Source organism: Seriola lalandi, unplaced genomic scaffold (assembly GCF_002814215.2).
Source record: "Seriola lalandi dorsalis isolate HSWRI2012SDOR001 ecotype SW California unplaced genomic scaffold, Sedor1 jcf7180002054103, whole genome shotgun sequence".
Taxonomy (NCBI): Eukaryota; Metazoa; Chordata; class Actinopteri; order Carangiformes; family Carangidae; genus Seriola; species Seriola lalandi.
The window spans coordinates 6,299-20,144 of record NW_019524656.1 but is presented as its reverse complement, the minus strand read 5'-3'; the positions used below and the strand labels follow the sequence as shown (position 1 = coordinate 20,144).

The window sequence follows — 13,846 nt, the reverse complement described above, 5'->3', positions numbered from 1 at the left end:
GGCGTTACTGAAATAAAAAATATTAAAATACTGATCTATACAAAATCTACTGCTCACTTGAACTCTTTTTGTCCCCGTCAGGATCCTGTAGAAATGAAGGCTCAGTTTTTCAGGTGTCTGATTGGTCAGTAGTCGGCCGGTTGACAGGTTTTGATCTGATCCTCTAAGGTTAGGTTACCATGGTGATCTAGCTGGTTAAAAGTGAGCCAGCTTTGTGATACTAGTTAAGCCCAAAGTTATCTGGATAACCCGCTAATCTTTAAGTCAAACTCTGACGCAAGCATGTGAAAGGGGAAGAAAAAAAAAAAAAAAGAGAGACAACACACCAACCACTATGTTTCACTATATTTATATTATATCATTATCATTAAATTCAATGTAGTACCTGAAACTAACCACACAGGGTGGACAGACGACACCGCCCACCCTCAACACACGGTCCCAGCAAAGAGAGAAAAGAGACAGAGAAAGGCACAAAGAGTTTTGAAACTGAGAAAAGGACGTGGAACATGATGATCGGAGGGGGTGGGGGGAGGGGAAAGGTGCATATAGACAAATACATGAGCAAAGAAAAGTCCGGTAGAAATGACTGGGTAGGTCATGTGGTGCGAAAGAAAAACAGGCAAGCTCTAAACTGAAGGATGGATGAAGACAGAGCGACAGGAACGCAGGCAGACGCTGATGACGAGACGACAGACACAGAAAGGCACAAGTAGAAAAAGTAGGTATTTTCATTGACATTTTCTAAGTGTTTTTTTTTTTTAACCCTTGATGAATGGAGGATGAGGTTGAGGAGGAGAAGACAGCATGAAAAGAGAGTGAGGGATACTGAAACCTTGACAATGAGGCTTTATAGCAAATCTTATATATATTTTTTCCTTCTTTTTATCCCAAAAATAAAAAAAGGCACAAAGACATTTCAACTGAATTACAACATGGAGTCGGAAAAAAAGTGTTAACATGGAGTAAGCATACAAAATAAAAAGGTGTCTTAAAAACAAATAAAATTAATACTATTATTCTGACCGTCATTATTATTATTATTATTATTATTATTATTATTTCCATCATATTATTGTTATTGGTATCATCAGTAATTTCTCTCTGAAAGAAAAAGCACGTCTCCCACTTCAGCTTTTTTTCCTGTGTGTCAGACAGAAAAGAGAAAGAGAGCAGATACTGAGTGACGCTGCTGAGTGACTGAGGTAAATGTTTCCTGCCTGCTCCGGTTCATGTGGCGGTCAGACCCGACGTCACATACTGTCATTACACAACGTCGCACCAAACTCCATTTAAAATCGCATCAATTCAGCGGAAAACGTGTTCACAAATTTCCCTTTTTTAAAAGTCATTTCAACATTTGAATCTGCCTACGGTCTGAAAACACTGTACAACGGGCAAAAAGGGCTGCAACTAATGATCAATTCTCTTTGTAGATTTTTTTTATTTTATTATTGATAAACTAAGAAATGTAATTACCAGGAGCTGAGATTTTTAAATTTCTTGTTTTATACGAACGAAAACATTTGAACATTTTAAGGAAATTTCAAGGAGAAGACTTGAGGGTGTTTTGTGCAACCGATTTATTTTGAAGAAACCTTAAGTCAGACTTTAAGGGAAATCTTACCTTTAGGTGTTTAGTTCAACTTTATTGAAAGTATAATGTACTGAAAGAATCAAAAGTAAAACTACTCATTATTCAGAATAACCTCATTCATAGAGTTGAATTGTCATTTAAACTACATTACAACATCGATACTTTAAAACGTGTCAGTGTTGATTTTATAATGAAGCAGGTAGCAGCTGCTTTATAAACTGATCTTTTCTCCAACGTGAGGAGAAGCTGGTTCTCTTTGTCTTATGTTATTTATCTCATAAAGTTTAATTAACAAATGAATCAATAGTGAAATCATTCATTAGTTGCAGCCTCGTTTATTCGTTAACAAAGGATTGTGTTATATAAAGTCATCATAGGTTTTTTGGTTGTTTTTTTGTTTTTTTTTTGTATTTACAATCTGAATTTGTAAAATAACCAGTAACTCTGGTTTGAAATGTTATGGAGTAAAAGTGGCATAAAATGAAACTACTCAAGTAAAATACAAGTACCTCAAAACTGTACTCGAGTACAGTACTTAGTTACTTTCCACCGCAGCAGTTACTGGGTGTAAATACTGGGTAACTACTAGTTAGAACTAGTTTAATAACACTGACGTTAGAACGAGTGTGAACTTTAAACAGCTGCTGCTCCTGAAGCAGTCAACACGTGGAAAACAACATCACGTCATTAGTGTTAATATCTTCATACATTCAATCACACGTTGTGTTTCATGTTGATTTTAAATTCACATTTTCCGTCAGTTTGGTGTCGCAGCTCGAACACACGACGTGATCATGATGTCATCCTGACTTTAAAGGTACAGGTGTGGCTGTTTGACGTGGGGTTGTGTGAGGTCGTCATGTCCGGTCAGAGAGTTTCCTGCAGGAGGTTCAGTTAGAAGCAGCAGGAGGACCGGTGCACTAGCAGAGTGATGACATCACCGCTGTGGGCGGGGCCAGCAGAAAACACCTGTTTTAGACACTTTTCAAAACGTGAAAACCGAAACAATCCAATATCTGTTTAGATGAATGTTCATGTAGAATATTTTCAGCGCTTTATCTTCCTGTGAAAACAGAACTTCCCCTTTTTCTCAACCGCTGAACTTCCTACAACCTACACACAAGCACACCTTCACCTGAGTGAATCAGGAAGAGCTCAACTTCATTTTGTTTTGGCGGGAAGATAAAGAGCTAAATATATTCTAAATCAACGGTTTCCATATTCACCTCTGGTAGTCGAAGCTGACGAGAGCCAATCAGGAGAGACCGTGGGTGTCTACGTCATCGTTGCAAAGGTCTCAGTTTGTCTGCAGGTAACACACTGACTGTACATGACCTCACAGAACTCCACGTCAAATAACCACAACTAGCCTTTTAATTTTCTACACGAGGAACGTTTTCGTCAGCGTAGAGTTTGTTTGTTTTTTTTTAATGGCGGTTGCTGTGACGCTGTGGAGCGGTGAAGGTGTGACGTCTGGGGTCTAACCTGCCACAGTAGAGTTGTCTGTAGAGTATGTTTGGCCTCTGGTTAGCGTGTGCTGTCTTGGCAGGACCACGTGAGGTATCGGGGCTGCTGGCTTCACAGGGCTCGAGCTCTCGCTGCTGTTCACTGACAGGAAAGAGCCGGCTGTGAGGCGTACCGGCAAAAACAAAGCTTATCTGACTAGAACAATAAAAGTAATGTACCGCTAGGTTAGTGTCGTAAAGCTGCTCTCGCTCCTCTCTCCATCTGCTCGCATAGTGTTAGTACTTTTACACCTCCTCCTCCTCCTCCTCCTCCTCTTCTCCTCCATCTTGCTAACAAAATAAAAATACTGGTTATGAATGGCTATGATGTACGCCGCCTCATCCGATCTCACTTTCGCTCTCACACACACACGCGCACACACACACACACGCACACACACGCACACACACACACACATACACACACACTCCCTCCTCCCCCTCCTGGCCTTCCCTTCATCAGAAGAAGGAGTACTGGTTATCGATGGCTCGGGGCGCCCTCGCTCCATCCCTCTCTTCTCCCTCCACAGCTTCTAGTTGGCGGAGAGGAGTGTCCCTGTCCCTCTCCTCCCAGTCCTCCACTCCTCCTCCACTACCACCTCCACTGCCGCCGCTTCCTCCTCCTCCTCCTCCTCCACCTCCTGCTGCTCCTCCTCCGCCTCCTCCTGTTGCTGCCATTGTCACCACAGTCGCTCCTCCTCCCCCTGCCTGCTCCGTCTCACTTCCTCTCTCCTGGGGCGGAGTCGGGGGCGGCGGCCGGCCCGGCGGCAGAGGAGGAGGCTGAGGAGGGCTACGGGGTCTGCTGGTCAAGTCTGCACGGAGAGGAAACAGACGAGAGAAAGAATAAAGAAAGAAAAAGGGGGGAAATGAGAGAAAAGCGTAAATAAAGGGAGGCAGAAGGGAGGAGGAGGAGGAGGAGGGGGAGGAAGAGGAGGAGAAAATAAGGCCAAAAGTGTAAGAAGTGAAGTGACAGCGTAGTCGGAGAAAAGAAGGGTGAGAGGAAGGAGAGAAAAAGAGAAAATGACAGTGAGAGGCCGGTTAGGTGGAAGGAGTCTGCGGTCATGGAGTCCATGGGAGTCATGGAGGCAGTCCAATTCAAGGAACACACACACACACACACACACACACACACACACACACACACACAATAACACCATAATATGTTGAACAACTGTCTCTGATCTCTTCCCTCCACAGGTTTTCGATCTAAAGTCGTGATGCGACAAATAAGAGATTGAAAGTTTAAAGCAGCGAGAAATTATTTATAAAATAAATATGGAGCTTCAGACTGATTTAAACTTCAGGATCAGCTGCAACGATTTTTTAGTGTCTGCAGCTGATTTTTTACTCATTTTCCATTAAACTACTTTTAATTTTTGTGTGTTTGCCCCCCCGCCCTTCTGTCTCTCTCTTGTTAATTAATTCAATATATTTGGAAATGAACATCTGTGTCAAAGTAAACATCTCAACTTTACAGAGGATCCTGGTGGATTAAGACGTGGAACTACAAAAGTTCTGCTGTGACTTTGATTCATTTGTTTTTCCTTTATTAAACTGTAGACACTTCCTGCAGTCTTACTGCACTGATTCTTTTCTTAAACTAATGTTTTGAATCAAATTTTAACTGATGCAATTTTTTTAAATGTTCAAATGCTCTGAATTCTCTCTCTCTCTCTCTCTCTCTCTCTCTCTCTCTCTCTCTCTCTCTCTCTCTCTCTCTCTCTCTCTCGAGTCCGGTCTCACTTACACACAGTCAGAGATGGGGGTTGATGGAGAGTCGGGATGGCGCGTGGTGATGACATCACAGACTGTAGGCCGACTGCCTGCCCTGTCCCGGCCTGCAAGGGATGAGCCAACGGATACAACAAACAACAACAACAAACAGAGAGGTCAGAACACCACGGGTGGCACAGATGGAAAAGGCTGCGGCGGCACATAATGAAGGTGAGGGGAGTTTGTCACCAAAATATTTCTGTTGTTATTTCATGACATTTAACAAGGTTTGAACAGTTTCTACTGCTGCTCAGAGAAACAAATACATGTTGTTTTAGATCTAGAATTACATCACAATCTGATTCTAGATACATGGAGAAGAGACGAAAAGCAGAGGATGACATGAAGGATGGAGGAGAAGAGCTGAGGGCACAAAGTGGGAGAAGATGTGGCAGGTGTGTCTCTGATCTGACATCATGCAGTTTGTAAAGACAAAGCTTGGCCAACATGCATGTGCACACAGATACAGAGACGTCTGACGGATTTATTTAAACCACACACACGACCGTCCAGGCTTCAACAGGAAGTGAACACCTGGCTCTAACTGGGCAGAGTTGTGTCAGGTAAGGATTATGTAACAGCGCTGACTTCACTTAACTGTTTGTTTTTCGGGTAAAGGGATTTAAAGGAGTTTTTTCCTCCCTGAATTGAAGTTGTCATATAATTCACAGACTGTAAAACCCCTGAGGCAAGTATTTAAAATAAAATTATACTGAACACTGGGGCTGCACAATATGCAAAATCCTTCCACCTCTCAGACTAGTTCCAGGTCACATCCCTGTTTATCCAGTCAGAGAAAATATGAAGCATTTGTGTGAAATTTTGTCATAAATACTATGTGAAGTCTTGAGTAACGGCTAAAAAGAGTTCTGAGAGGTCACAGTGACTGACCTTTGACCTTTGGCCACCAAAGTCTGAGATATCTCGTCCTCGACAATGAGACGGACGAACAACCTGAAAACAAAAGGCCTGAATCTGTTCGTTGAGTCGGAGACGACTTTCTCTCGGGGCAGTTAACTGCTCATGTCTTCTTCTTCTTCACGGGACTCAAATATTCACACATGAAATCAACATTTAAATCAGCCACGTTTGAAAGGAACTTGATTTGTTTCCTTAATCGTGCCTCTTTTGTCTCTTTTAACGTGGAGCGATGTTCTCGCTCTTACCCGGCTGGCGAACGGCGGTGGCACCCACGAAGCTGATGAGCGTGACGTCCGAGGCGCCGCCGGACTCCAGGGGGATCGGGTGCACCCGGAAGTGCTCCAACATGTCGAAGATGGACTGGAACCAGAGGTGCTGCACTCGACACTGACCGTCCTCGTTCAGGGACAGACGCAGGTGCTGAGGGGAACAAAGTCAGACTCAACGTTGAACAGACGTCGTTATTTTCCCATTAAACACTTTAAATTTTCAATAATTTTTGGAGTTATCAAATTATGGAACGGCTTTCTCCATTTATCAAAGAACCGTTCTTCTATAAAATGTTACAAAGATGCTTAAAGGACCATTTAAAGTGCTGTTTCATTGATATTGACATATTGTGTTATTACTATTGCTCATGGAGTTAAAACTAAACTGCTCTTATTTTGATTTTATTGTTATTATTGATGTTAATTTCATTATATATATTTTCAATCTATTAGCTCCTCCTCATTTTTATGTTCATTTTGTATTTTTATAATTTTGTGATGTTTCAACATTGTGGAGGGTTTTTTGCTTCTCACTCTTTTTAAATTCAGTATCAGTCTGAATCTGATGCTTCATATTTTGTTCTGAAGTCATGTGAGAAAATGTTGGATGGATGTAAAGTTAAAATTCCTGAAACAAAGCTTCTACTCTGCAATTGCAATCAGTAATATACCCAGAGCTCAAATAATCAGCCAATTAATGGATTAGTCACTATAGAGAAGTTTTGGTTCATTAATATTTGAAGCAAAGATTCGCTGGTTGCAGCTTCTCAAACATAAAGATTCACTCTGTTTTACATTTTAGTACAAAGACGTTTCCCTGGACTGTTGGTCAACGACATTTTAAGACCTTTTCACTATTTTCTGGCATTTTGAAGATCAAATAATTGATCGATTTATTGAGAAAACTACCTGCTAAATAATCATGAGATGCAGCTTTAAATATGTTACAGACCTGGTTCAACAGAAACTAAACTTTAGCTTTTCAACTCTTGAAATAGATATTTCACTTCATTACAACTTGGGTCTTAGTTCTGTCTTTACCCCGACGTTCTCCCAGTCCCAGACTCACCTTGGCTTTGCCCTGGAAGTTAAAGGTGAGGACATATTCTCCGCGCCGCGTCTCGCTCTGGCGAACCAGAAAGACGCCGTGGCTCGCCGGGCCTCCGGCCAGCACCAGCTGAGCAGCTTTGAGGCGGGACAGGGTGCCGTGAAACCACTGACACTCGCTGAGGGGGTGCTCCACCGTCTCGGCAGACGTCACCTCAGAGAACAGGAAGGACCCTACAAGAGTGAGGGGTAAATATGAAGATCAATCCTGAGCAACGATACTGTGGAATAACCACTAACAAGCCCTTTAATTCCCTACAACAAGGGAAGAAGACCACAGTTTTGGTGCAACGGTTTGTACTGCATGGTATTCACCTGTGGCATCTGGCGTCTCTGCGAAAGGTGTGCCCAGACTAGCCCCGCCTCCCCCGAGAATCCGGCCGTCTGGTTCGTCGAGAGGAGCACGAGGCGGCAGCTCCGGCGGGAGAGGATCCATCAGAGGTGAGGAGCCTCCGATGCCTCCGTAACACACTGACAGCAGAAGGTCCCACACGGTTACTTATACTAACATGTCAATGTATTTATTAATAATCAATAGATCAGGAAGTGGTCTAGAGGAAGGACAGATTGCCAGGACATTTGCAGGACATGAGAATAAAACACCAGCACATGACTCCAGCTGTTTGGTCGAAGCCTACAGCGGCTTCATCGCAACTTTTAGACCATGACTCCAAAAACAAACATATCATTAATTATCCTGTTGTTAATTATCCTGTTGTTAATTATACATTATGCTGCATTTTATGTTTCAGAGATAAATGGAGAATGTGGCTCTAATACTGATTTTCTTGCATGTGTCAACTTTTAAACATCAGAATTGTCAAATCAGCACTTAATTAAACCAGCACCAGACCAGCCACTGCATCACACACACACTCACACACACACACACACACACACTCACTCTCTCAAACAGACACACACACACACACCTTGTGAAAGACGGTCAACGATCTCAGGAGTTCCACTGATGTCTAATGGGCCCCCACACACACCTTCAGCATCTTCCTGTTCACTGTAGGGAGGGGGGGGGCAGTTAAAACCCAGACACACCCCTTTTGGAAATCCTATTAGTCATCAACAAAAGGTACAGCAGCTTTTACCTGAGACAGATGCCGTTCCTGATGTCGCTCAGCCAGGCTCTCATCTGAACAGCGTCTCGTGTCTCGATCACATACTGCGCCGAGCCGTCGAGCTGGGGGGGGGGGCAGAAAAGAAGTAAAACTTCAGGGATAAAGCTTTAGATTGGACAGTGGACAGTTATGTGACCAGCTGGTTCATCTTCACTGACTCACTGTCAAACGTCAGAATCTTCTTTTTACTTGTATTTTCAGCTTATTCCCTAAAGTTGGACACGAGTGTTGTATTAGTTTTAGCTAGGTGTTCCTAATAAACTGAGGACTGAGTGTCCGTTTGTCCTCAGACGCAGCTGTCTCGTCTTCACCAGGCTGAGGAACATCAAATATTTACTGGACAAAAATACTTTTACAGTCGGCTCCATGAAGAGGAAGAAAACTGCACTGATTTTATTTAAGGCTTTGTTGGTGTTGTTCATCTGCGCGCTGAAGCTCTATACGACCTGAAGGTTTGGTTAATGAGTTGACATGTTGTCTGTGGAGGTTGCAGAGAAAAAACAAACATGCACAAATGAAGAGTGTAAAAATACGTGAAGTCTCTAAGAGTCTGTAGCCGAGAGGTCACAGTAACACGCCCTCCACTCAGATGAAGGAGTGATTACCTGCAGCAGAAAGGTGTTCTCCTTGTCAGGGACCTCCAGCGCCGTGGTGCTCCTCACATCCACGATTGAGCAGCAGGGGACAGTCAGCCGGGGCTTCGACGACTGAGGAGACAAACCGGGCAAAATCAATGACTGCTCTTTCTCCTTTATAATTTAACACAAAAAACAATAAGGAGGCGATGAGGTCTGAGCGTTCACTGCTCCAAGAAACAGCCCTGCACATAAAAACACAACCTGTTGTTTTTAGACTTCAGTTTCAGTAGAGGGATCCAGTCCAGCTGCTTTTACTTCTCATTTTGTACCTTTAGTTTTCTAGCTTTAAACTTTTAATGTTACTTATTGAAACTGTGCATCTGTTCTTCTTGTATTTCTGCTGCTGTGACGCTTCTTCTTCCCTGTGTGGGATCAATACAGTTGATTTAATCTCCTCTTTTACAAGCGCTAGAACAAATCTACCAACTGAAACATCGGTCAACGTGTTCTGTCGTTTCACGGGAGGGAAACACTTACCTTGGGTGGAATGAAGAATTCCAGGTAGTACTCTTCTCCCCGCTCGCCACCCTCTCTGTCCCGCTCTCTGAGGACCAGACGACACTTATGCCAGCGACCTCCTCTCCACGGCACGTTCCCTCCACTGGCCAGAGGCTGCACCGGACCAGTCTGAGCCGCCGCAGATGAAGTTGAGGCGGCGTTGTTGTTGTCCGTGCCGTGGTGCAGCAGACCGAACGAGAAGCCGGAGAAGCCGTGGCTGCCGCTTAACTCGTCGTTGGATGAGCTGACGCTCACGCCCCCCTCCCTCACCAGCCTGCCCACCTTCCTCGGAGGTCCCATGGCAGCCGCGGCGGCGCTGCTCGGAGGCAGCGTGGAGGAGGTGGAGTGAGAGCCGGCGGCGGAAGGGGTGAGGACAGGGGGAGGGGATCGTGACAGTCTGAGCTTCTCCAGGCGATGACTCCACTTCTCCTTCTCGCCTCCTTCGCCGTTGCTCCGCCGGCGATCCCGGGCGGCCTCCGACAGAGACAGAGAGGTGGCGCTGCTAGAGGACGAGGGAGGCAGAGAGGAGGAGGAGGAGTGGGGGAGGGACAGGGGCATGGACAGAGAGACAGGCATGGAGGAGGTGGGTGTGGGAGGCTGTGTACCAGAGTTCCTCTTGGAGGTTGAACCCAAGCTAGCGTCCTGCACACCCATGGTGTAGCTGTAGCTGGAGGGCAGCTGGCTCTGGGCCGAGTCGCTGGAGGAGCTTCTCCAGTGCAGGATCCCCCGGACGCTCCCCCGCACACTGCGCCCCACACTCCGCAGCGAGAAGCGCTTCTTCAGTTTGTTTTTGGAGGAGTTGGGCGTGCTGTTACCTTTGGAGTCGGGCGGAGGAGTGACGGAGGATGAGGAAGGTGGAATCTGAGGAGTGTGGGAGGGGTCAGCACCGTCCACCTCTGTGGACTCTGCTTCCCGCTCTTCTGGCTCAACATCCTCCCCAACAGACGACACCCCGAGCCAGCTGTCCTCCTCTTCCTCGACCGGTGTCTCCCCGTTCCCAGGGGCAACCATGGCTCCTCTCTCTTCACGCCTCCCGTTGTTCCCTCCCACTGAGGAGCAGCATGACGATGAGGACGATGGCGGCAGGACGTGGCCGTGGGCGTACGAATCTTGAAACCTGTCCCCGCTGCGGTTCTCCAGCACCAGCCGTGTCGGTGCAGGCTTGGATAAAGTCCGTGTCATGTTAGTCGGGGGACACGGGAGAACGGCTCCCCCGGTTGCTGACAGGGGTGACACCGCCTCCTCTTCAAGGGAAGTAACATCTGACTGGGGAGCCCAGCTCACCATTTCATCCCTGCCAGAAGCACAGCTCGGCGGGAGCGCCCCCTCCAGCTCACTCTGGAAGTGACGAACGAAGCGGTCGGTGAAGCGCCGGCAGAAGGCGGCTGCTGAATCTGGGGAGTAGTGGGGGTTTTCCTGGAGGAAAGCCCGAAAGTGGCGTGCAAAGTCGCCGGCTGCAACGCGGGCGTGGAGCTCACAGAATTCGGTCCAGCTCAGGCAAGGTGAAGGGGAGGGCGTGGGGGTGTCTGAGAGGGAGGACGGGTGAGCCTGGGGTGGAGGGCTCACCAGAGGCGGGAGAGGGGGCGGCCGGGAGGACAGGGGCAGCAAAGACGGGGACGGTGGAGACGGAGATGGGGAGGGTGAGGGAGGTAAAGGGGAGGAGTTTGCCGCCCTCGGGCTGGGCGGGGTTAAAAGAGAGCCGTTCATCCTCCTGAAAGGATCAAATCACTTCAAACATACAACAGAAAGCTGAAGTGATTGCACAGCTGGGGTAACTGACAGGGGGCAAACACAGCACATTGGTCTAATAATTTACAAATGAGTGTGAACTGAAGTGTGGCGCTCAACCCCATCCAAAATGACAAGCTGAAGAGACAATGCACCAGACCCATGGGGTTTCAAAGAGCTCAAATAAAGGCTGAGCCGTTTGCTACATTATTTTGAGCAATTCAACACTTCAGCGTTTCAACGAGAAAATATGGGATTCAGCCAGTAACTGGAGGTAAGAGGAGGATTCACAAGGTCTGCCCCTTCTTCATCGTCTGTCATAGAGCCAGAGGAGCGCGGCCACATCCTGTAAAAACACAAACTCTTACTTCAGTTTTTTTATTTTTTATAGTGCACATCACCATAACGTCTCTGATTGAACCACAAAGATAAGATCTCTCTCACACACACACACACACACACACACATTACTACGAGAGCTTATGAGTAGAACAAATAATATGATCAGTTTCTAAAATACCAGGCATTATTATTATTATTATTATTATTATAGATATAAAGTAGTTCCAATGAGCTTCAAATCCACCAGAAGCCACAATACATTAAAATAGTTCTCACAAGTTTAAGCATCAGTAATAAAAAAATCTGTATTAATATTCCAATAATCTCATACACAAAACTATAATATGAAGCTCCATAGAGTTTAATTTAATACAATACTTTTACTTAAGCTCAGTTTTTGAGGTTTTTAATACAGAACTTTTACTTATATACGTGTCAGGGTTTCTGCAGGTTCCCAAAGTTAAATCTAAGACTTTATAATACCTTTTTAATACCACATAGAATGAAATGTAATACCTGTTTTATGAAAATAACATCTAAAGTTTGAAAGTATGACGTAAAACTTGTAAGAACGATGTGCAACTTTTCAGTGCTCCCCAGTAGCATATAACACAACAACACAATCCACTGTCACAACAACCCTTTTCATTTATAGATTAGTTTAACGTCTCGACATTTGATAACATTACTGCCAACAGAAAGTAAGAGAAATTACTACTGATTAATTTCATTATGAATTAATCTACTGATTATTTTCTCAACAAACTGACTGATTGTTTGGTTTATAAAAAAATCTGAAAATACTGAACTGAAGCACAGTGTTTGTTTTGTCTAAGCAACAGTGCAAAGCTTAAAATTATTATTGTTATTAATTAATTATTAAAATAATAACAAGGAAAACAGCAAATCCTCACATTTTAAAAGCTGTAACAATAAAATGTTTCATGAACAATGATCACAATAGTTGCCAACTATTTTTCGTTCAATTAAAAAAATCCATTCATCAATAATCATTTCAGCTCTATTCTATTTATTTATACTGTTATGAATTGACATACAGAGATTTAATTTATCATTCGTCTAAAGATTAAAAGTATGGTGGGAACCAGTCTCCACTGCTGCAACATTTAAGTGATGTACACATTAATCCAATGATATAAAATGCATTATTCTGAAATGGACCATTGTTCATAATGAGTACTTTAAATATATTTTGATATAAATACTTTTGCACCCTTAAGTAAAATTTTGAGTGCAGGACTTTTACTTGTAAGAGAGTATTTTTACAGTGTGGTATCAGTATTTTTTTCTTGAATAATTCTTCTACCACCACATAGTTCAATAACCCTGTAAATGCAGGACTTTTACTTGTAATGCAGTATTTCTACAGTGTGGTATTACTACATTTACTTAGGTGAATAACCTGTATACTTCCTCCACCACTTCCCAGGAGATTAATGGTGTCAAACTACAAGCAATGCACCTTAAATCAGAGGTTAGAGTCAGATAAACGTTAGATAAACTGGACTCACTCTTTAGCTTGCTAACATGAACTAGCAATGTGAGTCTTGCTCATTCAGCTTTCTTTAAAGACGTGTAACGTTAGCGAGCTAACAATAGCTACCTGACGTCCACTTGCTAACGAGCTGCCCTTCATCATCATCTTTATTTAGCACTGTTGATCTGATACATCTTATTTTGTGGTGTCTGTTGTAACCTGTGGCTGAGATGACCACATATTGAATCATCCGACAGCAGCTAACGCCAAAGATTCTTAGCGAGCTAGGCTAACCGTTAGCCACTTAGCTTGCTATTAATAAACCAGCTAGCTAGCTATCAATATTGCTTAAGCACCATGTTCTGTGTTTTCTGTACCTGTATATCACAGTCCAGTGCTTTCATCCGTGTCTTTGGGTAAAGCTGCCACACATTTCACCACTCTTTCATCACGGAATAATCATTTTCGTAAAGGTTGTTGTTGTTGCTAAATATGAATATTGCTATGCCTTGCCTGGACCCCGTTCTTCTCGCACTGGCCCGTTTCTCGCGATAGTTGGGAGGTCGGCGAGTGCAGCGTTGGTCGGTGGGTCCTCACAGCTGCCGTTAAAAACCGCTGGATTTTCGATGAGCGAGTCGTGACCGTCAACACCGACCGACCGATGGCGAATGGTGGGGAAGGAGAGGAGTCGTACTTCCGCCCCTCCTCACAAACAAACAAACAAACAAACAAACAAACAAACCATCAAACAAATAAACAAACAAACTAAACCAGTACTGGTCCATCACACCCCTCCATCCTGAGGGGGTGTCAGCTCAGTCAACCTGTACGGAAGGG

The 13,846-nt window shown here is 44.4% G+C and overlaps 1 protein-coding gene across 2 annotated transcripts; it reads right to left on the bottom strand.

The window, feature by feature from the left end:
* Positions 1-333: 333 nt before the first annotated feature.
* On the bottom strand, positions 334-13,547 carry sh2b1 (SH2B adaptor protein 1). 2 transcript variants are annotated; one of them, XM_023403264.2, is made up of 10 exons: positions 13,387-13,546; positions 9,421-11,515; positions 8,911-9,012; positions 8,276-8,367; positions 8,105-8,187; positions 7,488-7,643; positions 7,135-7,346; positions 6,042-6,216; positions 4,850-4,940; positions 3,746-3,914 (listed from the first exon to the last, which is right to left on the bottom strand). In XM_023403264.2, exons 2-10 carry the CDS (start codon positions 11,146-11,148, stop codon positions 3,893-3,895), a joined length of 2,661 nt encoding a protein of 886 aa, XP_023259032.1. In that variant the 5' UTR covers positions 11,149-11,515; positions 13,387-13,546; the 3' UTR covers positions 3,746-3,892. The 2 variants fall into 2 exon arrangements, with proteins under 2 accessions (XP_087029328.1, XP_023259032.1); XM_087173202.1 differs by lacking the exon at positions 4,850-4,940 and having other exon boundaries at positions 334-3,914; positions 13,387-13,547.
* Between the last annotated feature and the right edge of the window lie 299 nt (positions 13,548-13,846).

What these genes read in the sequence shown, in the direction of transcription:
- sh2b1 (XM_087173202.1), bottom strand. Translation starts at nt 11,148, where the DNA reads ATGAACGGCTCTCTTTTAACCCCGCCCAGCCCGAGGGCGGCAAACTCC. An exon ending in AGAACACCTTTCTGCTGCAG is followed by an intron (nt 8,368 to 8,910) that starts GTAATCACTCCT and finishes CCCCCCCCCCAG; the next exon opens with CTCGACGGCTCGGCGCAGTA. An exon ending in ACTTCCAGGGCAAAGCCAAG is followed by an intron (nt 6,217 to 7,134) that starts GTGAGTCTGGGA and finishes TGTTCCCCTCAG; the next exon opens with CACCTGCGTCTGTCCCTGAA.